The 22,527-nt window shown below is 37.7% G+C and overlaps 1 protein-coding gene and 1 long non-coding RNA gene across 4 annotated transcripts in view; one reads left to right on the top strand and one right to left on the bottom strand.

Annotated features, from left to right (window-relative positions):
- Window positions 1–20,819, bottom strand: part of CRACD (capping protein inhibiting regulator of actin dynamics) — a 72,557-nt gene extending 51,738 nt beyond the window's left edge. Inside the window, exons 1-2 of one of the 3 annotated variants that reach the window (XM_086890099.1) lie at window positions 20,605–20,819; window positions 15,672–15,811 (exon numbers count right to left, since the gene is read on the bottom strand). Coding sequence is in view for 1 of the 3 variants with exons in the window: in XM_023925188.2 (XP_023780956.2) it covers window positions 2,549–2,573 (25 nt within the window). In the remaining 2 variants the exon portion in view is untranslated. Of the gene's footprint in view, window positions 1–2,548; window positions 2,621–15,671; window positions 15,812–17,388; window positions 17,548–20,604 lie in introns of those variants that run through there. The other 2 variants (XM_086890100.1, XM_023925188.2) reach the window with 2 other exon arrangements.
- LOC147653000 (uncharacterized) lies at window positions 1,744–11,847 on the top strand. Its single transcript, XR_015287088.1, has 2 exons — window positions 1,744–5,690; window positions 6,744–11,847. It is a non-coding gene; the product is annotated as an uncharacterized LOC147653000 (long non-coding RNA).
- Window positions 20,820–22,527: the final 1,708 nt, after the last annotated feature.

The following is a 22,527-nucleotide window of genomic DNA, read 5'->3' as shown; positions in this document are numbered from 1 at the left end:
AGTCTGCTCAAGCAGCAGAGGAATAATTTGCAATTCAGTCCTGACCCATGGGGACAGGCAGGCAGGCCATGCATTCCAGCTTTTCTGAAAGAAATATTAAAAGACAAAAATAATGAATGCCTTCACTACAAATGACCAGGTGAGACAATTAGTGTCTGTCTCCACCCATGATCTATTAAAACTTCACGTTCCATCTATAGCATTATTAACCTAAGTAGAGAGCTTTTGGATATACAAATCAGCTGTGTTCACATTCTCATCTTTTAGATTTCTGCTAATACTTATGCAGGAGTAAGGTAAGTTATACTCACCTCTTTGTAAAATGTATCCTTCTTAGAGAAACAGAAACAAACAAACATCCCATTGTTGTAAGATATTACCAACAAGATTTTAATTGCATAATAGTTTCAAAACTTACTCTTTACCCAGGGTTAGTCTGTTAAGCAGGAGGGAGTTCAGAAATCATTGCACATACTAGGATAGAAAAGGGACTTAAAGCAAAGAAAAAATAAAGCCCTAGCAGGGAAGCATGTTCTGTGAACAGGACCACCAAAAAGCTTGCAGAAATGTCATCATTCACCTCAGCTGGAAGGCTGAACTGTAAATATTGATCATGGCAAACTGTAGATAATCTCTATCTCTCTGCTTTTAATCCCATCCATGAAACACAAGTACCCTCAGAGAAACCATATGTAATTTAGCTAATCCTTTTTCAATTACACAAGAAAGTGATTACAGGCAAAGGTTTCCTAGAACAGCAACTTTCAGTTGTTTCAGAGAAGTGTCACAATGACATTGAATCAGACTCATCCCCTACAACTGTCTGCCAGGGCTTTTTAAGCCTCTGTGGTAGTACTGTACAGAGATCCACCACAAACCCACTGTAAGGCAAGACAGCGATGCACCATTTTATTTGGTGGTAACTGTAGAGCAAATGATTCCCTATAAAAGCAGGCACCAAATTCTGGGAAAGTCTGGGCCTGGAGTTTTCAGCTCAGTTACGGCTTAACTAATAGTAGCTAGCTAACACAAGTATAAAAGTCACATGAGAAACAGAGTTTTTTCCCACAGTCCACTGGTGAAGCTGCCTACAAAAAGAAAACTAAAAAAGTCTGAAAACTTCACAAAAGTAAATTCTTTTCTTTGTACTGAATGGACATGCTGTACTCCCACTCCTTTACAAAGGAAGCTAAGAGCTTCTTTGTGTCAAGCCTACTCTCTTTTTCTCAACAAAATAGAAGTGAAAGAGCCATGTGAATAATTAACAGATGACAACAGAGAGCTAGCCAGGTATTTCAAATGCTTGTGTCTCTTCTTCCTACATGAATTCCTCAATAGTACATGCAAAGTAAGTCTGCTTACTACTTCCATCATTTAAATCTGTAATTGGAGCTGATTAAATAACTTGTTGAGAAGCCAAGGGTTTTTTTTTGCATTCTTTTCTCTCTCCTTTCTTTCCCTGGGAGAACATTCAACCTTGACTGTCAGTGACAGGGGGGCTTCATGCCTTGCTCTGAAGGACACTTGGTGATCAGGTGAGTCTTTTCCCCTCTTAATGCCTTTTCAGTGCCAGAAGCTCATGTAGAACATCATGCAATCCAGTGGAAACAGAGGCACCATTCACTTCTGAACTGGGATAGACATATAATGGGGAAATCTGAAAACAGACTAAAGCTTTAGTCATATTACAGTGTTAACCATCATCTCACAGTAAAAGCAAATCTTGTTTATTTTAAACACTTTGGATGGCCCCTCATCCCCAAACTCCCCCCTCCCCAGCCCTGCCCAAACAAAGAGGCGAACAGGACACCACTACATGAATCCAACACCATTGCTTGACAGCATGCTTGCTATTTACATGTAAGTACAAACTTAACACTGCTTCAGTCCATTCACATTTAACACAAATAAATTCTGAAGAAGAAATTGTCAAAGAATCCCTGCAGATCCAATGCAAAAAATATAAATGAAATTATGTTAAGTCAGTACCAGAGCAACTGAAAGATATTTGAGAACTGGAATAGGAAAACCTATCAAAATTAAAACAACAGTAGTAAGCTTTAAAGTAACAAACTTTTTGACAACTTTGAAAAATAATCCAGATGACCCTAAAAAAGCATGTATTTTTCTATTACTTAAAAATTTAAATCCATAATTTCTAAATTTTCATCAGTTAAAAGGACCATTTCAAAAGGTATGGTAAAGCACAGCATCTGACGTAACACAAATGGAGGAGTAAATTTTCCCACAGCAGAGCAGAAACCCCCAAGTCATGCCTCAGGGAATTACCTGCAAAAACATTAACCAGAATAACCTCTCTGGTTGGAATTTGACTGTGCTTCACACATACACTGTTCATTCTACCTGCCATAGAAATGGACAAAAGCAGCACATACATTAGCAGCGGCTCCTACTCAAAAACAAGAAGCACAGCGCATTCCCCCCTCAGCCAGCTCCCCGCTGAAAGTGTTCCAGACTAAGCCACAAAAACTTAACAGTGAGCTTTTGAATGACAGGACATCATGTGCTCCATCAGCCAAGTACTTACAAGGTTTCTTAAACAAATTGATCATGCCTACAATTTCAGACGAATTCAGAGAAACTTCAGACTTGGTCTTCTCTGAGGAAGAAACAGAAGCCATGAAATCACCAAAGAGAAGGACTTGTTTGGCTATTTTTGTTGTGATTTTAGAGAGAACTCTGAAGGACATATTGTAATGTGATAGGAAGCTTGTAGGAATAGCTTTACAAATTAAGCTGGGCATGTATTTCAGCACTCTGTTCTTATTTAGCACTTTCCCTGTGGAAAATGCTAAGGGAGGTTTCAACTAGCAACAGCCAAGATTGATTTCCCAGCTGATCTTTCATTTGGTACATTAGTTTATACAACTGCTTTTTGCTCAGTCTTCCCCAACCACAAAGCCAAAAATAACCTTACCTTTCCCACAAAGGCAATGTGGTATACTGGGACTACAAGGCAACTCTTTATAGGTGCTATGAATAACAGCAGTGGATTGTTGAAAAGTAAGAAAAATCCTGTTATTGTATTATCCATGTTTTTATCTTTACAAGAGCAGTTTAATGTCAGTAACTACCATGACATGTGGAGGCTGCATTTTCCAAGAAAATTCAAGCTAGACACCAGTATTTCCTGAAGCATCCTATACCATGAAAGGGAGGCAAGCATAAGCAGTCTATATTTTTCATCATGAAAGAAGCAACAATGATGCAAATTCCTCCTAGAAAGTAATAAAGTTTTGAATAAATCCTAAAAGGACTTCATTATGCAGTTCTCAGTCAACACTGGCTGAGCCAAATCCTACTGCAGTACTTCTCTGTGGTCTGGATAGAACTTCCCATGTCTCAAGCAGCTCCTTTTGCTGAGGTGCCAGTCTTCCACAAACAGACCTTAGCAACCAGGGCTTGAGGGAAAACATACCCAGTAAAGCTAGGTTCCCAGATCTGTAGTTTGGCAGAGAAATGGGAGATCTAATTTTCAAATCTCCTGGGAACCAGGTAGCTTATCATGCAGTAAAATCCTCTACAGGAAATGAATGTTTTAGCAATGCCTTTTCGAATCTTGCTTGGTGTTAGTTCAAAATCATGTCTTACAGGTTTTACCCAAAGACCAGCAACAAGTTCCTAAGCTTAGGCTTTCATATCCCAAAGGTGTTTAGACTGAAAAGTTTCTCATGAAATTTAACATCTAGAAAAAATTGTTCTTTCTCAATGTGAAACCAAAGTTTATGGCTGTCATCTAATTTCAACAGAGGTCCTTGGCATTTTCATATCAATTGCAGAGACTCTTGAAGTAAGATAAAGCCCTCAACAGAGAGGAATTTTAATTAATCTATTGTACACAATGCATTTAATAGTATCTGATTTCTCAAATCTCTCTCTGTGTCAATTAAAAACAGTGTATGTGGAGAAGTATTGAAGAATTCCAGATAGCTTAGAAGTTCCTTTTTTCCTAAGCACTGCAAATACAGACATACAGAATAATTCCCCTAAACACAGGCAAATGGGGTTGAACTGGAAATGAGAGAAGATAAAATAAAGAGCTTGAGAGTGATATCCCCCTGTTGCTTTCTCCTTTGAGGTCTCTCATACAGATTTGTTTTAGCAGATACATGAAGAGTTATGTGTAATAATGACTTCAACAACTTCTTTCTTTAGGGACACAGTTTTATTTCACTAATGATACATTCCTAGGAATCAAGAGAAAGACTTTCACCCAGTTTAATTTTTAATTAAAAAGAGCTTAAAAAAAAAAATAAGGACAATAGAAAGATTAAATTGCTCTGGTCTGACAAAATACATGGCTTTTTGACCCATCTATAAGGGTCATCTACTTTCTTCACTTCAACAGCTGGCAGACCAAGATTCTCTTCAGCAGATAAATCACTTCACCCAGCCCCCTCAAGCTTTCCCCCCACAGCACAACACTGGATCTAGCATCCCTCCAAATAGCCAGCAAGCCAGGATTAATTAAGATGATGAGAGTTTGCAATAGAGCTGGGGACTGTCAGAAAGGCTACACAGGTACCTAAGCAAACACCCTCTGCCCTCAGGTATGGTCACTGCCCTGAGCACATTTTGTAGCTATTCAGGTCCTTTGCACTTCAAACCCCATGACTAAGATTCACCTTGGAGACCAAGAGATGAATATTACAATGCTGAAAAGCACAGGTGCTGAGTACCTCTCTTAGAGGGACTGCCTAATCTAGCATCAAAGTTGGAGATGCATGGATGACCACAAAACAGCCTCCTAGCTGAGGACAATTGGTAGTGTTTAATCATCACACAAGGTTATCAAAGGACTTTTTGTACCAGCAGCAGAGAAGCAGCATCACTCAGACAACAGGCATGAAGATAAGTGGTGGACAATCTGGTAATGAAGAGGCAGAAACCACTCTCTCTATAACTTCCTAATATCAGCTTTATCTCAGTCACACCCACACTGCCTGCTCCCAGTGTTGCAGCCTTTCTCTGTTTAAGCAGGGATGAAAATTGAAACATAAGCTTTTGTTACACATCAAAATATTAAATAAAAGAGGATTAAAAGGTGAAGTGACAAAATCAAACAATGCAAAATTTAAAGAGAAAAGGTATTTTCCTTCCATTTTCTTGCATGAAAATAGGTTTTAATAGCTGAAAATTGTAATGCAATAGACATTTAAAAGGTCTTAGTTTTTCCCCAAACAAGCCCAGTTCATGTAAAACCCCTAAAAACTTTAAGCACACAGCGTGTTTTGCCTTTGCATCGTCTTATGCGGACTGCAATTAAATAATTTACATCACTGAATTGGTATCAATGTCATGCATGATGCCAAACTGAAATTTTTGCCTCCTCTTGCCAGCTTAGTTTACTTCAAATTTCATCTAGATATATTTTCAATGCAACAGGAAATGGAGGCAGTGGGGCTTATAAAAGCTTGTTATATGTAATTGTAGATATGGAGGTCATTAATGCAAGCATAGATTTGGCATAGGCACTAAACCTTTAACTCAAGAAGCACACTTTGTCAGAAAACTTACCTGCTTGTTAAAAACCCCACAGATCACCAACGCACTCAAGCGCTCCCAAGCTACATGCAGTCAGCGGAGAATACTGAAGCTAGTAAAAGAAATCAAGAGAGAGTGGCAGAGAATGAAACCAGGCAAGAACCACTGGAGCCTGGAAGTTTCTGGTGAGTGGTTAATGGGACAAAAGATGGGATGCATTATTTAGAGAAACATGTCCCACAGGAACTACTCAGGAGGTGGCAGAGAGTTCTCAAGCAATGTTGTTGCAGTCTTGTTTCTCGTGTGGCCCTTAAATGCTGGAGATCCAAATGGAAAACTTGCATGTTAACATAAATATATGGCATTTGCAATGTAGTCATGTAATCTCCTTCTTCAAACAAACTCTACTAAGTATGACCAGCAAGGCTGCCTGGATGCCACTGAGTGAGCTTTGAGAAAGACTTCTTGTATTTCCTTTAGAGAGGACAGGTGCCCCACTTTCAGATGAACAGTCCCAACAGCAGAGTCCTCAGCAAAAACAAAAGCAGAAAGGGTTGAAGGGAGCAGCATCTCCCCGGAGAGGTGCACCTCTGCCCTGGAGCAAGCAGAGATTGCAGAGTGAGTGCTACTGCCTGTGACACACCCTTCTGAAGGCAGACAAGGAATACCATTTGTCAGAGTTTTCAACACAATAGTTCTCTGAAGTGCTGACTTTGTGCAAGCAATGGCAAAATGATAATTTTTTAAATATCTTTACCAGAAGTCAAAGTTGGAATGAAGCATGTTTTGCATTAATCAACATCCTTCCATCAAAGTAAAACCTGATAAGTATTTCTTCTTATCTTATTCAGAAGCCACAAACCGTTTAATATTGCTCTATTATTGTCTTATCTATTAACAGCTAAATTTCTGCCAGGTTGGCAACTTACATTGCTGTGATTCTGACATTTTAAAAAAATTCTGTTACACAACCAGAGCAGAAATAAAAACACTTGAGCAGCTGAAAGAGTAGAGCTGAATAAGGAGTGCTACAAAACAGGAACAGATTTAGGAATAATGAGGTCACCTCACACCTCAACACACGTGCAGTTATTCTGTTCACTCAAATAACTTCACATTTGGTAGTAGTCACAGCACAAAATACCACATCATTTTAAAGAGACAGAAGCATTTTAAATGCTTCAGCTAATTAGAAAATAATTAACACAGAGCAATACCATCATTTGTTCCCCTTCCAGGTTTCTCCTGGCTTGACAGATGAAGAGAGAATTAAGAAGGGTGAAAAATGTTCTCTCCCTCCCCACGTCCTCCAAGACACCTCTAATCTGGGTATGTGGTTGCAGCTCCAGAGCATCAAACCATTGTGGCATTTAGGGTGCTTCAGAAACCTCTTGTGCCTGCTTGAGCACTCAGGTGTTGCTGTGGCAGCAGCATGAAATACCTCATCAGGTATTTTGGCTTTTCAGCCTTTCTCATTCCAGATATCTGCAGTCTGTACTTTATTTAGCAAGGGAGAGACATACTACTAGCTTCTCTCCAAACTGTCAAGTCACAAAAGGTGAAATTCAGAGCCACAGGGTCTGGCAGCACCAGCTTTGAGGGGTTCCTGGCTGTGCAGAGGAGGTGAGGACCAGGGGGAGGCAGGAAGGCAAGGAGAGCCATCTCCACGTGACCGAAGATGAATGAACAATAAAGAAATAGACAAGACAGTGATGGATCCACACAAGCTTAAACCAGTTTGACTGTTCTTCAAATTGGTGATATCTGTGAAGCCAAGACATCTGCCATTGGTGATATCTTTGTTATATGGGTTGGTGGGTTGCTTGGGTTTTGGATTTTTTCTAAAAAGCTGACCCAGAGACCATGCATTTTTTTTAACATAGAGAGGAGTGCAGCAGTCTACATCTAATAAAAGAAAGTTCTAGATGTCAAAATTGTTCAAAAAGCATGACTACCTACTGAGATAAAGCATGATAGTGCTATCCCTAAAAGGGAGTTGGTATCTAAGCAAATACAGATTGGAATCACTGACTCATCCACCCTAGGCCTTTAAGGCAAATGGATGAAGGGCTGACGGAAGAGAGGGGGGAGGAAAATAGGGAGGCATAGAGAATTTAAACAATATTAGCTACAAGTGAATCCTAAATAAAGATTAAAATCACTGCCTAGTGGATTTTGGGACTTCTGAAGTCACGGTCATGAAATTAGCAGAAAACTGGCAGCTCATGATGCACGATGACTTTTATGAGGAAAACTTTTATGAAGAAAAGCAGTATTTTAACTTTTAAGAGCTACCATAGCATAGTTCTTCCAAGTTTCTTAAAACATAAGGAGAAATTGGCATAGTTCTTCCAAGCTTCTTAAAAACATAAGGAGAAACTGTCATTTAGTGGAAGCATCTAAAAATCATCACTCCCATTTCATAATTAACTCAACTATTTTAATATAAACAAAAATCATTTCCCAAATTCTACTGTTTATACATCCTGCTGACTACAACACAGTCAATCCCTCCTAAGGAAGGTGAACAGCACAGGTGTTTTCTGCTGTGCTCATGTAATAAATATCATTGGTGGAATGATCCAGGACAATCACGTTCATCAAGATTTTACTTATTGATACAGATTACAAATCTTTAAAGCCAGAGAAAGCCCTGTTAACTTCTGCTTCTGTAACTTGTTCTCAACACAGGTCAGATTTCTTTACAAATTAAGAGTCATTTCAGTCTTCTTAGGAGATTATTTATGCTTTCCAGCATTAAGGTTCTCATAAGAATGTTCAGTATCTCTTCATTCATGCATATCCTTACAGTCCCCCAATGGACTGGATTGTAGGCTTTTCCATTTACAACTTCTTATAGACATCACAAAGGCTACATAAATTTCCCTTATGCATTTAATATGAATTCCAAGTAAGTAAGCTATTGAGGATGAGGATTGCCTTTCATTTTCATGTAACAGTCTTTCAAAATGTCTTATCAGGCCTGTAAACTCTAAAGTTGCTAGGCCAGTTCCCTTGGAAAAAGTCCAAGTATCCATGAGGGCAGCCTATTTAATCATTTCAGCAAAAGTAAAATATATAGTTGTATTATTTTCACTAACAATTTCTGAAACTAAGACACCAAAACCCCAGCTGAAGGATTCAGCTTTTCAGGATAAAGCAACTTCCTGAACTGCAGTCTAAAAGAGTTATTTTGTTCATGATCTAGTTACCCATAATTCCTTCCAATATTTCTATCATTGGAGATTTCCTTATTGCAGCTTTGTTTTTATACCTTAGCAGAGGAATTTCAATAAGTTTTGGAATAGAAAAGATTACATATGGAATCCTGACAGATAGCTTTGTCTTTCAGTACTATAATTTTGGAAGTGAGGCTGTAAATGAGTAGGATTGTTTAGGAGTCTCCTGAGTGTTTTCTACAACAAAATGTTGCCAGACAAAGTTTAGATTCAGTATCAGGATACATTTCTAAACAGAGTCCATTAAACAAATGGACACACACATGAAGTGCAGATACATTCACCTTAACAAGGTACTCAGAAATACAATGCAATGGACAGTTCTACATGTAAAAGAGGAAGACGAGATAAATTGAATACCATATTGGTTCTCAGAGACAGTTTCTAGGACTCTCTTGTCCAAATACTAGAATAAAGCTTATCATTGCTACAGCTTGAAATAATGGGAAAGAAAAGAAAAAAAGTACGGGAAATAAGGAGGAAAACACTAATTCAATCCCTGCTGTAAAAGCCCATAACTTAGAATTCCTATACAAATACTTGGGTCTTGCTATCCCAAGTGTTCAGATCTGCTCCAGATTATGTAAAACACAGGGTGACCCACTTGCAGTGAGAAAGAACCACAAGACCAGCCTGGTCAGATCTACATAATTTAGACACAAGCAGATTCAGACGTAAGCAGATCCCCAGCAGTAATTTATGAGGAAGGAAGAGGTTTCCTCTGTAAATAAACTGAAAATGTGTTCTGTCTCTTTAATTTACAACTAAAAACCCAGTTTATTTTTACAGTACCTGAATCATCAGTACCTCAGTACCTCAGATTGAACATTTTGGTTAGTACCTCTTTCAGCTGCAGCCATGTGTTTTAGTAAGTGTCTTTGGTTTGGGATTGTTTTTGGTTTTGTTTTTTTGTTGTTGTTGTTCAAATGTTACTGAGACAAGAAGTATACCACAACACATTTATATCACCGCTGAGATTTTGAAATCAAACACAAGGTAAATTCTCCCTTATCTTTAAATCATGCACTAAAGTGTCTTACATCTTAGGCTGATTTGGAACAATGCAGCAGCACCATTGTAAGGGTACAACACTCATTACATTACATTAGAGGTCTTTAACATATGAAAATTATAGCTGCACTTTATAACAAGGACCAGTAAGTCAAACCTCCAAGGAATTGCAGAACTCTGTAACAATAAAGTCACATTGTACAAGACATGCTTTTCTTCTTACTGTCTGCATTCCTTCCTCTGATCACTAATGGAAACTAATAATGTTAAATGTTTACTTAATAAATACTTTAATTATAAATAGCATTTATATTTAACACAATAAACAAATAGTGCCATACATGAACACTGCATTAGCTAGCTTAATAGTATTAAACAGTATTATATTATAAGCACTGTATTATCTACCTGAATGTTGCAGAAGCACAAGGATTTACAAGAGCTTATTTTCTTCAGACTACATTATCCACTTGCATGTTTCCTATACTCTGAATTTTACCAGAGAATAAATAACTACATTAATAGGCTCAATAAAATATACTTTTACTACCTATGTTACATAGGAGCATTATAAAGTCACATTGTATCTTCTAGATCTGAAAATATGACAGCCATTCATAATTACGGCATTTGTTCTCTGTAAAACATAGATTAAAATAACAGTTTAAAAGTCCTTGAAGAACTTCTCTAGGGAAATTTCCCTGTGGGTTCTATATCCTTTGTGTTCTTGCTTCATCTTTGAACCAATCTTTGATTTTGGGAAGAAGTCTCATTTTTAGACAACAACATATGCAATATAGAAGCTACGTAAGACACAAACCAGAACTTGATGATATTGTTTTAGCCTGAGTTTTATCAATAAAAATCAATCACCTCAATTAGGATCCTGCAGTGGGATGTATTATCCAACAAAGACAGGAGAGTTCAGCTCCCCTTCTGAGCTAAGGATAAAGACAACGGAGCTGAGGAAGGACCTTGTCTTGGAGACACCTCTGCCTGCTCTCAGTTCACAACATTACAGATCTCCAAGAAGATTTTTTTAAAGCTGCCTAAGTCTATGAGCTGTGTTTCAGCTGATTCTCTTGAATGCAGTGGAAGAAGGTCACAGGGAATTTTAAGTCCTTCAATACAGGCCAGTCAGACCACTGCCATAAAAGCATTTAATGTGACATTTCATAATTAGCTCTGACAAATACTTGGGTTTCTTTTCTGTTTAGAATTTCCTGAAGAACTTAACTTCTCTCCATACTAGTCAGACACTGAAGCCCAGGGTTATAGTGAGCCTTCAGCTCAAAAAAGCACTGACTCATATTAAAATTAAGCATGTGAGTGTCTTTTCCTGACTTTTCTGAGATTATTTAACCACTCTCAGATGCCTAAGGTAGAACATCACAAACACATATATCACATTAACAAAGTCAAATCAGGATTTGTGTCAATTTTTCCTCTCCTAATCCTATGAACCTGAGTTCCTAAGTACTCTTAAGATGCAAATTTCAGAATGTAATGTAGGAGCAGCAGTGAAAAAAGTATAACCATAGGGAATCCTATGACCCAGTTCTAAAAGTAGTAGAGGAAGCATAAATCACCTTTTGCCCTCAGATAATTTCTCCTACACTACTCTTCAATGATATTCTCTCAGAATTCATCATAGAAGAAATTAAAACAATGTTGTCTACAGAATTACTAAACCTCAATTGTTGTCAGCAAGATCACAAAAATAACAACCAAAACAGAAACTAATCCTAATTTTGCAAACATGGTTCCTGGCCTTGTGAAAGTATTGGCTTGTCAGAAGGAATTCTGAAAACATTGAAAAAACTCAAGAGTCATCAAGATTCACAGTTGCAATGCCATTTTAAGATACAAGCTGTTCCAAAATACTTCTGGTGAGCATGGAAATCTTGCTTAGAACTAGTCAATCTAATTAGGAAAAAACAATTCCAATTATAAATTTGTGACCAAAAGAAAGAAACAGATTTAATTAGAATCAAGCTATACTATTGCAATCAAACTTCACAAGAATTAGCTCTGCTTTAGAACATATTATATTCATTTTCCTAAAGCTCTTATTCTGTATTAAGCATAAAAATTCAAAAGCATACAGGCCTTTAGAGGCTGAATATTAATACTCCTCTGATTTTAACACAAATATATGTTATCCAAAGGAAGTAAAAGCAGAAAAAGCTATTGCAAAATTATCAAGACAAGTTGTTGCATACTGGGCAGCTTCCGAGAGGAACAGAGCAGATGCAAAAGGTAACCAGTTCTGATATATTGGGATGATAAAGGAACTTGAGAAATGTGACATGACAACTTCTTGTGTTCATTGTTGTTTTATTCAGAGCTGTTATACCATTATTTCAAACGGAGTTGATCAGCTATAACCTTGCTATTCAGCATGACGGTACTAGCTTTCAGAGAAAAAATCTGCAGCAGGAGTTTGAGCCTTTTGCTGTCTCCAGGCTCTCTGGAAGATCCCAAAATTGTCAGGGGTAGCTTCTGTAGTATAACAGATCTACTTATTGCTCTCCCACTTTTCTGCCAGTAAAAAAAAAGCCAAATCTCTCAGCCTCCAAAACCTTACTTGTTGCCAGCTTGGTGAGTATCAGGCATGAGTCTCACAGCTCTTATCAAGAGAAGGTTTAAGCGCCTTGACTCAGAAGCTGGTAACCTCCAATGACCCACATGATGGCCACAGAGAGAAATACTCCCAACCTGGAGATTCCCCAAATGGGAGAATCTGGAATATCTGGAATATGAAACAATTATTGGATATTTACAGTATAGGTTTCAGATCATCAAAATCTTGAGCATTTTTCTGTAATTATTGCCCTACAACAATTAGCAGATGGATGTAACCACCCCAGTTTCCAGCTCCTGCTGCACTGTTCTGCAGATGGTGTGATGAGCTGAACTTACTAATTAATTACATATCAGAAAATACTTTCCATGGAACTGTGAACGTCATTTCAGATTGCTGCGACACCCAGGCCATCTTCTTGTTTCTTCTTTTCAGGTCATGGGGGCAACAAAGGCATTGATTCTTTCTAAGTTCAACACAGGGGATGACCACAAGATGAACAGGTGTGGTAAGCACAGGTGAGTTTTTTAGAGGAGTTTTCCACAATGTGTAAGGATGAAGCTATCCAGCTGAGCTCCACTGCCCCAGGTCCCAGTCCTGCACAGCCAGAGGCACCAGATGAACAAACCACGGACTGAATAAGCAAATTTCTCAGGTGTGTGGGTGGGGTCACTCCCTTACTGGGCTAGAATGAGGATGTGACACTGTTCTGCACAAAAACAAGCAAAGGCTGAATTGCAGAAGGGCATGAAGTTGGAGTCTGTTTACAGTGAAAGACTTCCTGGCTGGTTTTGTGATTTTAAATTTGAGAAGACAACAAATTTGTTCACATTAATATGTAGAGGATTCATAAATCTAAGGGGCTTTTCATGTTGAGGCTTACCACTAAAATTCGTAGCAAGAATAACACAAGAGAAGTCTAAAAATCTAGAAAGTGAATAATGAAAAAATGCTACATCATAATGTTGACTAAACCAAGCTCTCTGTCTTCTTGGCAGGGCCCCTGCTTCATTAAAGTAGGAAATAGATTATTTGCATAGCTAGTTACTGAACAGTGACTCATTTCAGAAAATCTTTGTTATTTTTTATGTCCTCTGAAGAGACTGAAAGGACACAACCAAATGTATCCATAGTCATCAGGTGTTGTAAGAAAGAAACCTGAATTGGGCAAATGTAAAGAACAGGAGAATCAAAATCAAGAGAACAAGAAATTGCAGAGGAAAAAAACTTTGGATGGTACAAATGAAATAAAAAAAATCCCAACTTTAATAAAATATAAAAGAACAATGATTTCCTGTTCTTTCACTTTTTTGAAGAATGAAAAACAAAAAAAAGCTTTAATGGAAAGTACCTTAAAGGAAAACTGAAGTCTCTGGAGAAGTTGGGTTGGATCACCAGTAAATGTGAGTCTGAAGCCATTACCATTTAGCTTAGAAAATGTGAAATGGTGGAATGAACTAGAAAAAAAATTATTTGCATTAGGAAAAAGCCAAAATATTAGACTTCAATAAATGTGTTCAAAAATTGACTAGCACTACATTCACAAACGATTTACAGAGAATCTCATGGATTAAGAAAAATCTCTACTAACTGCAAATTATTTTCTAAAAAAGGTTTGGACTTTTTCTGCAGTAAAGAGCAGAATATTCTAACAACAGGATATGTGGGTGGGTTATGAAAGAACACTGGGTACACTGTCAGAAAAAAAACCAGCCTTAATTCTCTTGGAAGAAATATTATATGCTAATTCTATACAGAAACATATATCTTGCATATTTTAGTTATGAAATTTGTATTAGTCAATCTGGAGATGATATTGTACCTGACCACCCTCACAGACTGTTCTTTGAACACCTGTATTTTAAGCCAGTGGGTATTGTATCTTTCTGGGCAAAATATAAAACATGCTATTTTAAAAAGGCTGTATTCCTGCAAAAATTAAGTCTATTCAAAGGGAGCAGAAGGTAGTCCAGAATCTGTAATCCTTACATGCAAATGGCATGGAAATATGAGGTTAGAGAGAGCAGGTAGGAATCATCCTGAACTCAGAGAGAATTTTCCACTGGTGGTGGTACACTTTTTACCTTTCAGCATTGAAGAAATAAGAACATGCCCTGCCTATAATACATTAACAGACCCCATCTCACAAACAGGTATGTCACAAACATGTCTGTACCCTCACCTGAGGTGTAGAAGGCTTTTATGGTGGAAAAATGTCAAAATTACTACCACTATCTCAAGAAAACAGAACCTTTGTTTCTCAGCAGCAAGCCAATGTATTTCAGCTGATCATTTCAGAAGAGTTGTCAAAGATGTCTGCTTGTCATTTATTTTCTTGCAGCATAAAACACCAGGCAAATATTTTGGAAACACAGTCACAAGTCAGGACTTTTAAATAACCAATAGTCTTTTGTATTTACAAGGTGATATGGGTTAGACAGCACAGGTTCTCTAAAACCACAACAATAACTTCAAACAGCAGAATCATACCGCTTTGTGCAAAAGCAAAGACAGCATTTCTACATTACATAGACTCCAAATCAAAATTTATAGGTATGTTGTGTAGAGTAGGGTGTTCACAAATGTGATGAACACATTTGCCCTGAAACCTCATTACAGAATGGCTGCTTTAGAAAGAAATTATCAGCTATCACTCAGAATGTCTATGTCCTCTCCAAAACAAAAAATGAAAGGAGTGGGGAGAAGAAAATATGGATTAAAAAAATCCTCCACTGCTGTCATTCCACTTTCAGAAGAAACAGGCAGGGTAAAACATGCTTTAACTATTTTCATCTTCTTCCAATACTTTTTAGAACTGAAGCATCTAAGGAAGTAGAGTTGTAAATATTTTACAAATAACCAGTCAATCCAAAACCCAGCAGAAAGGGAAATAGTGCAGATCTGTTCTGATAAAAGCACCAATGACAGAACTACTCCTTAGCACTAATTCCTAGCAGCATCATTCTACAAACATGCTGTGCATGTCTTGGCAAAATGAGAGTTGCATGGAGCATTGGAGTTGTTCATTAGCCACTTTGCATAGCTAAGAAAAACCTCTGTGCTTGACATGAGTGATAATATTTTCTGGTTTTCACAGTATTTTTTTCCACAATACACACAAAAGCTACAAAACAAATAGTTTTAAGCTCAGGAACACATGCATTACATTCTTCCTTTTAAACAAACATAATTTTTTTATCTAAGTTAGAATATGCAAGTTAAATAAACATTTCAGTGTTCAATTATCTAAAATTTCACTTCTGCCTTTAACATAATGAATGCTAAATGAACCACTTCCATTGTTAAAGGATCAGCAGAAAAACCTTTCTTACCTTTTTTAAGGTGGGGTGTGGTATTTTCTACTTTCACACAGTCTTGCACTCCCTCTGAAATGGCTTTTCTTTAATATAAGGGATCAGAAGTCAGGATATGTTGCTAGGGACCAGTGGTTAACATTCTCCTCCCAGACTGCCTAGGTATAAGTGAAAAAGAAAACTTCAGTTCAGTTCAACTTTTCTAGGCAAACCTAAGAGTGAGGGTTTTGTGTTTTCACTCTTTTGAAGGGTGCTTATAAGCTGAACAATTCCTGCCTACCACATCTCTTGTAAATGGTTTGAAACACCTGCAGTCTAAAGAAGAAACAAAAGAGAAAGAAAGAAAGAAAAAAAAGATATTGCAGCCTGAGAAATTTTTCATTAACTTTGGATTTCCCTCTGAGATTTTCATACAAAATGATCTTACTTTCCTCTTTCTTACTGATGAAATGGCAGCACATTTTTATTTTTCCTTCCAGTCATATCCTGCAGTTCTAAATCAATTATATATCAAGAAAAATATGCCACTGATTTTACTGTAGTTTGGGTGAAATAAAAATACTGTATATGACTCTACTTTTATGAAAGGAAAATCGGTACCTTCTAAAAATTAAAATGTGAGCTTATAAAATCTTTGGTTTTTCCTCTACTAGAGTAGAGAAGAAATAAGTTTTAACTATTTTTCTGGCACAAATAACTAAATGCCTTTTTTAATTAAAAACATATCTACTGCAAAAAACTTAATCTATTTGAATACACTGCAAAACAAACAAACAAACAAAAATAAACAGGTGAAAACAACCTGCAAAATTTAACAAAGCAGCTACTTTTTTTAACAGATTTTTTTTCTTCTGGTTTCACTAGTTTCAAGTTTTACTTTGAAAAATTTAACTGTAATTCTGTGATTTTGACCTTGCACTATTCAAAAATTTCCTCAAAAGTTTTTGACTCTTTTTGGGGATTTTTATGCTTCCTTTTACATATAACTGGAAGGATCAGATAAGAATTTTGTAGCAACCATCCTATTCCTAGACTCTATCAGTTATTAAATAGTATTTGCTATATTCATTCACCCTTATATCCTTAGGCAGCCACAAATAAGAGTATTTTGCTGTAACAATGTAATTAGGCTAAATCATGCCCCACTTGACAAGACAACTATAAAGTGTATATTTGGTTCTTGGTAATCAAATAGAACTGCTCGCAAGCATTAAATTATTACTGCTGAAGTTTAAGGACTAAATGTTGGTGGGTGCTCTCAGACTCTCAGGAAAGATGATCTAGAGCTGTACTTTTGCTAGCAAAGGCACCTGAACAAAGCAGTCTGTTTAAGATGAGAAATTAACACTCAGTTGACTCTGCACTGCTCATAATATTCAGAACACCTTGAAGATGTGAACGAGAGATGAACAAGGAATATGAAAACATCCTGAGTTTGTCAGTCCAATTCTAAAAAAAAAAAAAGAAAATAAAAGTATTCCTAATGTATATGACAAAATGTGAAGGTCTTGAACTTGTGCTTGAGTGTGTGAACTTCAGATGTTAAAATCTCATATATGCACATCAACTTCTAATCTAATTTTCACACGCAGACTCAGCACTGCCCTCTTGTTTCTGGGCACAAGATGCAGCATTGTCAATAGCTTGTGCGATGGTCTGAGCATGGAAAGTTTGTGGCCTGCATCAGATCAATGTGGTTCTGGCAAAACAGGGAGAAATGTATTTCTTTTCTCACCAGAAATCCCCCAGTAATCAAGTGCTGGTGCAAAGGTCTCTGTTAGCTCATAGCTTTAAATCCTGCATGCATCCAAAATGCCTGACACAGCCTCTCTGGTGTTCCTGCCCTGCAGACAGTGTGCTGCTAACCAGCAGAGCAGAGGACATCTCTCAGTGTGCTCCTTTCACATGTTTCCCTGCCCTTTCTGCACCTCAGTCACTTATGGCATCACAGAAACCAGGAGTTCAGTGCACCTGCAAAAAGGAGCCTGCTGTAACTGAGAGACTTCAGGTCTGTCGCCTTGCCTGCAGCCCAAGGGAACCAGCAAATCTACCAGCCCCTTATAGAGAGTCGGTTCTCATTCTTCTGGGTAAAGTTTGGAAGCATGGGAGCAATGGGACAACTTCTGAATCAGTTTATTGTTCTCAAAAATCAGAATTCAAAGTGCTTTGAACTCCTGGATGTAAAACAGACCTTCATTGTTCAAGGTGAAAGAAAAAGAAATTTAAAGCACAGTCAGTGTAACCCACTAAGCTCAAGATGCATACGAGTAGATGACCTGGCAGCAACAGACAAACAGAAAGGTCTTCCTTCTATTTACTAACACTCTTTTAATTTTGAGGGGAAGACATGAAGACAGATGGATTGGGAAATATTTCAATGAAAAGGAAATTCCTGAAGACAGGCCAGCCTGTCAGGAATATATATTCAGGAATATTTGGATTCTGAAAGATTATTTCAGGAAGCTATTCTATACTGTCCTTTTCCAATGCAGCCATAAAATTGAATGCAGAATTAGAAATACATATTTCCAGCATAGAAAGCTAGGCAAATACACGTTCTGCATACCCTTAGGGAAAATTACTATATCCCACAATAATAAGTAGTTGATAGAAGCAATGATGCCAGACCCATGCAATTCTGAGCAGAATAGAAATGAGGAAATAAAAAGTAACCTCAGATTTTTTTTCAGAACACAGACCTCTCCATTGTGCATTTTATCTTTTCACAATCTATCCTTTACCTCAAAACATAATAATAGTACAAAACTTTAGAACAGAGAAAGGCCATTATAAAGCAAGTCCCTGAAAATACCTACTGCAAGGCTAGAGTTACAAGTGGTAAATTGATAAACTGGTCTATTTTCAGCATCTCAGACAATAGCTGTTCTTGTACCTACCTAGTCCACATGGTCATTATTTCACCACACAACATAGACAATTAAGCATGGCAAGCCACCAAATATTTGCCCACTAAAAGAACTCCACCATATCTTTTCTATCTGCTAATTAAGTCCCCATTCTTCTAAAAATATGTTTCAACTTCCCAGGATAACTGAGTAACAGTCCAAAAGGAAATATGTTCAGTATATCACAGGTAAATATGATCAGCATTACTCACAGAATATTTTTTACTTAATGCAAAGAAGACTTCTGATTTAAAGAATAAAAATTATCGCCAGACAGAGAAAATCAAGACCAGCTCCTGAAAAAAGCAGAAGAGTGTAGAGGCACCTGCCCATTAAAATACTGAAAACTGACTCAGTGTTTCATATCATGAATAAGAAGAACCCTCTATGACTTAAATGTTTTCTTTAGAACATGGTAGAGCATTCTGCACTAGAAACACTGTTAGCACATTTTAAATTTTGTTCCTCAAATTAATTTTAATAACATCTAAAATTAATGCATTTAGTATACAGTTAAAAATATGTGGAATCAGTTAAAATATACATATTTATATTATATATATATAAGTTGAAAAATATAATAAAATATGTATGTAAATAACTGATATCATATATCAGTTAAAATATACATCTTTTCCAGACTACTTACTGATAAAAGCTACAGTGAGTAGTAAGCTATGAATCTTAAAACCATGTGGTTTATGGTTTGGATCAGAAGAGACATAAAGATCATCGATTTCCAACCCCCTGCCATGGGCAGGGACACCTTCCACTAGGCCAGGTTGCTCAGAGCCCCATCCAACCTGGACATGAACACCCTGGGGATGGGGCATCCACAACTTCTCTGGGAAACTTCTTTCTGTGCCTCTCCACCTTCACAGTGAAGGCTTTCTTTCTAATATCCAATCTAAACCTCTCCTCTTTCATCTTAAAGCCGTTCTCCCTTGTCCTGTCACTCCATGCCCTTGTGAAAAGTCCTTCTCCAGCTCTCTTGTAGGCCCCCTTTAGGTACTGGAAGGTGCTCTAAAGTATCCCTGGAGCCTTCTCTTTTCCAGGCTTAACAGCCCAGACTCCCTCAGCCTGTCCTCACAGGAGAGGAGCTCCTATGAAGTAGGAAAAGCAGTACAAATCAGTGAAACACTTCCAGCATGGTCAGCCTTAGGAAAGAAGTTAGTACTACAAGCTGTTTTACCAGCAAGTTATAGTATCTTTTGGTATCAAGGTTCAGCTTTAAATCAAACCCAAAACCGAAAGAACGCTCATGCCCTTCTTCGGTGGCCACTAAAACCTTAATTTCTCTGTACCAGATACTGAGCTTGTTCTGTGCTACACATGGTACAAATCCATTACTTTGGACTGCTGTCTTTGATAATGCATCATGAGTATCCACAACTGCTCAAAGCTGAGAAAATAAACTCCAGAGATCACATTAGGTCAGATGAACATTTTATTGTGGTGCCAAACTCGGGTTTGACTCTCCAGCTCCTGCAGTAGCACAATTCCCAAACACACACACACACAGAACTTTAGAATGGCAGAGTAAGTTTATTTCTTACATTATTACTTCCTTCCCAAAATCAGAGGTTTGGACTGTTCAAGGGGAATGAATCTCATCACTGCAAATACCAAAACTCATTGAAGGAAAAAAAAAATATTTCAGCAGTTATGATCTGGCCTGCCCTTTCCTACATTTCTTCAAATGACACATTTCTTAATGAAAACATATATAGGAGTCAAAAGGAACTACCAGGACACCATCAAGTGTACCTTTCCTATCCATCCCTCCAAATATAGTAGCAAAATATGTATTTACTTTATATGCAGAAAAAAGCTCCCAAACATGGTGGGCATAATGTGTGCTCATTTCTCAGCCAAAATTAAACTCACACGTTTTCATGAGAGATAAATAACAAGCTAAACATTCAGAACTAGTAATTAAAAGAACTTCAAAAACCAGAAAACATAAAAATCATGATTAATAATTAATATGTCAAAAAGCAGCACATGAATTCTGAGATAAAAACATCTTTGGTAACTTAGCATACCTATTATGATTGACATATATTGTGTCCTGGAACTCCGGGGTATCACAAAATGCCATTTAATTCATACAGCTGCTTGATGGAAAAACAAGCAGTAAAAATGTTCTGCTCCCAGTTTTCAATAGAGGTAGGAGTGGCAGAGGTGGGAGTGGAGAATTCTCCCAGATCTTCTTACAGCGTTATTTTCAGCCACACATTGCAAGGAATCCTGTTCTGAGCTGCAAACCAAAGAAAAATAAAGAAGAAGAAAATAAAAGACCAAAAACCTCTGAAAAGATCTGAGCTGAGTATCAGCAGTGTTCTGCAAGCCTGTATGTCTGAACAATACAAGGGTAGCAAGGTAGAAAGATGTAAAGGATGCAAGGAAGACCCCGCTCTTGCCAGTGATATCCCGCGACAGCGCAAGAGGCAATGGGCAGAAACTGAAACACAGAAGGTCCCTCTGAACATCAGGAAACACTTTTTAACTGTCAGAGTGGCCAAGCAATGTCACAGGTTGCCCAGAGAGGTTGTGCAATCTCCATCCTTTGGAGATATTCAAAACCCAAAGGGACAGAGTCCTGGATGACAAGCTCTAACTGACCCTGCTTGATCAGGTGGGTTGGACCAGAGGCTGCCAGAGGTGCCTCACAAACTCAGAGAGTCTGTGATTCTGTGAAAATGGAAGGAAAGAAACCAGGAAAATAATCCCTGCAATTAGGGAACAAATAATTGAAAACTTTCCTATTTTTTTATAAAGTACAACCCTATTTATTACAAGCCAAACAACAACATTAATAAATAGGATGAAACTGAATTAACGGACCTGCAGAACAATTGCTGTTGACATTGTAATTTCCCTGGGTCATGCTAACATCATTAAAAGTCATCTATTTAGTCAAGGTTACAGAGATAAAATCCAAATGCAAGCAGAAGACTGAGTAAAAAGGAAGCTTTGATCTCCCAAACTACAGGGTAGGAATAGTCTTGTCAGAAAGATCTGTCAGATCTTAATATGAAAAATGCAGATTTTGAGGGGATGACCACCCCCTGTGTGCCCTGTTCACTTCTGTGCTCCCTCTCTTCTCTCCAGCACAGCCAGGAGCAGGGAAGGTTAATTGTATTTGCACAGGTCAGCCTCAAAGCTGCATCAAAGACACTGGGAGACATCCAGATGGGTAAATGAGACTGTTTGACCTGCGTGATATTACTGCTGGTAAGGCATGGAAAAGGGAAAACTCTCCTTGACTTAGGGTCTTTGCAACGACCAATGTACCACAGTCCTGCAGCACAGCCAGGGCACACTGCAGTTTTACCTTCACTGATGCTGAGAAACAACTAAACCAAATTAAAATTGTAGCTTTGCCTGTGTTGTAGGGTGCTAGAACTTCTCTATCAGACCATCCCATCCTGCTCTCTGATCATGCTTGGCTCACCTCACACAAATGTGAGTCGAAGTACACTTTATTGCACTGCTAGTTAAACATGCACTGGCAGAATATAAGTGTAAATTGCCAAGGAATAAATGGAAACTCAGCCTCTCCCCATGCCTTGGTTTCTTTTCCTTACACTTTATATGCAACACTGCCTTAAGAAGACATAGCTTTTTATTTTTGAAAACAATAAGCACAATAGATCATGCTCTTTTAAAACAACATATCATGTTCTTTCTCAGATACCACAAACATCTTCAATTAGAAATGCTCCTAATACACTCTGAAAGACAAAAGCATCAAATATTAACATGCCTTTATTTCACTAACAAGAGCTATGATTTTTCTTCTCTGTTTATTGTGCTCCTTCTCTGTGTTTATTGTGTATTATTAAGTATAACCTCTAATGCTTAGGGGAAAAAAATGTTGCCTCTTTCTTTTCAGTACCTTAAATGATAAAACTAAACCAAAAACCAAACACTGCAAAATTAATTTATGATGGCAAAATCCTCCA

Source organism: Cyanistes caeruleus, chromosome 5, assembly GCF_971803275.1.
Source record: "Cyanistes caeruleus chromosome 5, bCyaCae1.hap1.1, whole genome shotgun sequence".
NCBI classification, from domain to species: domain Eukaryota; kingdom Metazoa; phylum Chordata; class Aves; order Passeriformes; family Paridae; genus Cyanistes; species Cyanistes caeruleus.
The sequence above is the reverse complement of the archived record's forward strand: the minus strand, read 5'-3'. Positions and strand labels throughout refer to the sequence as shown.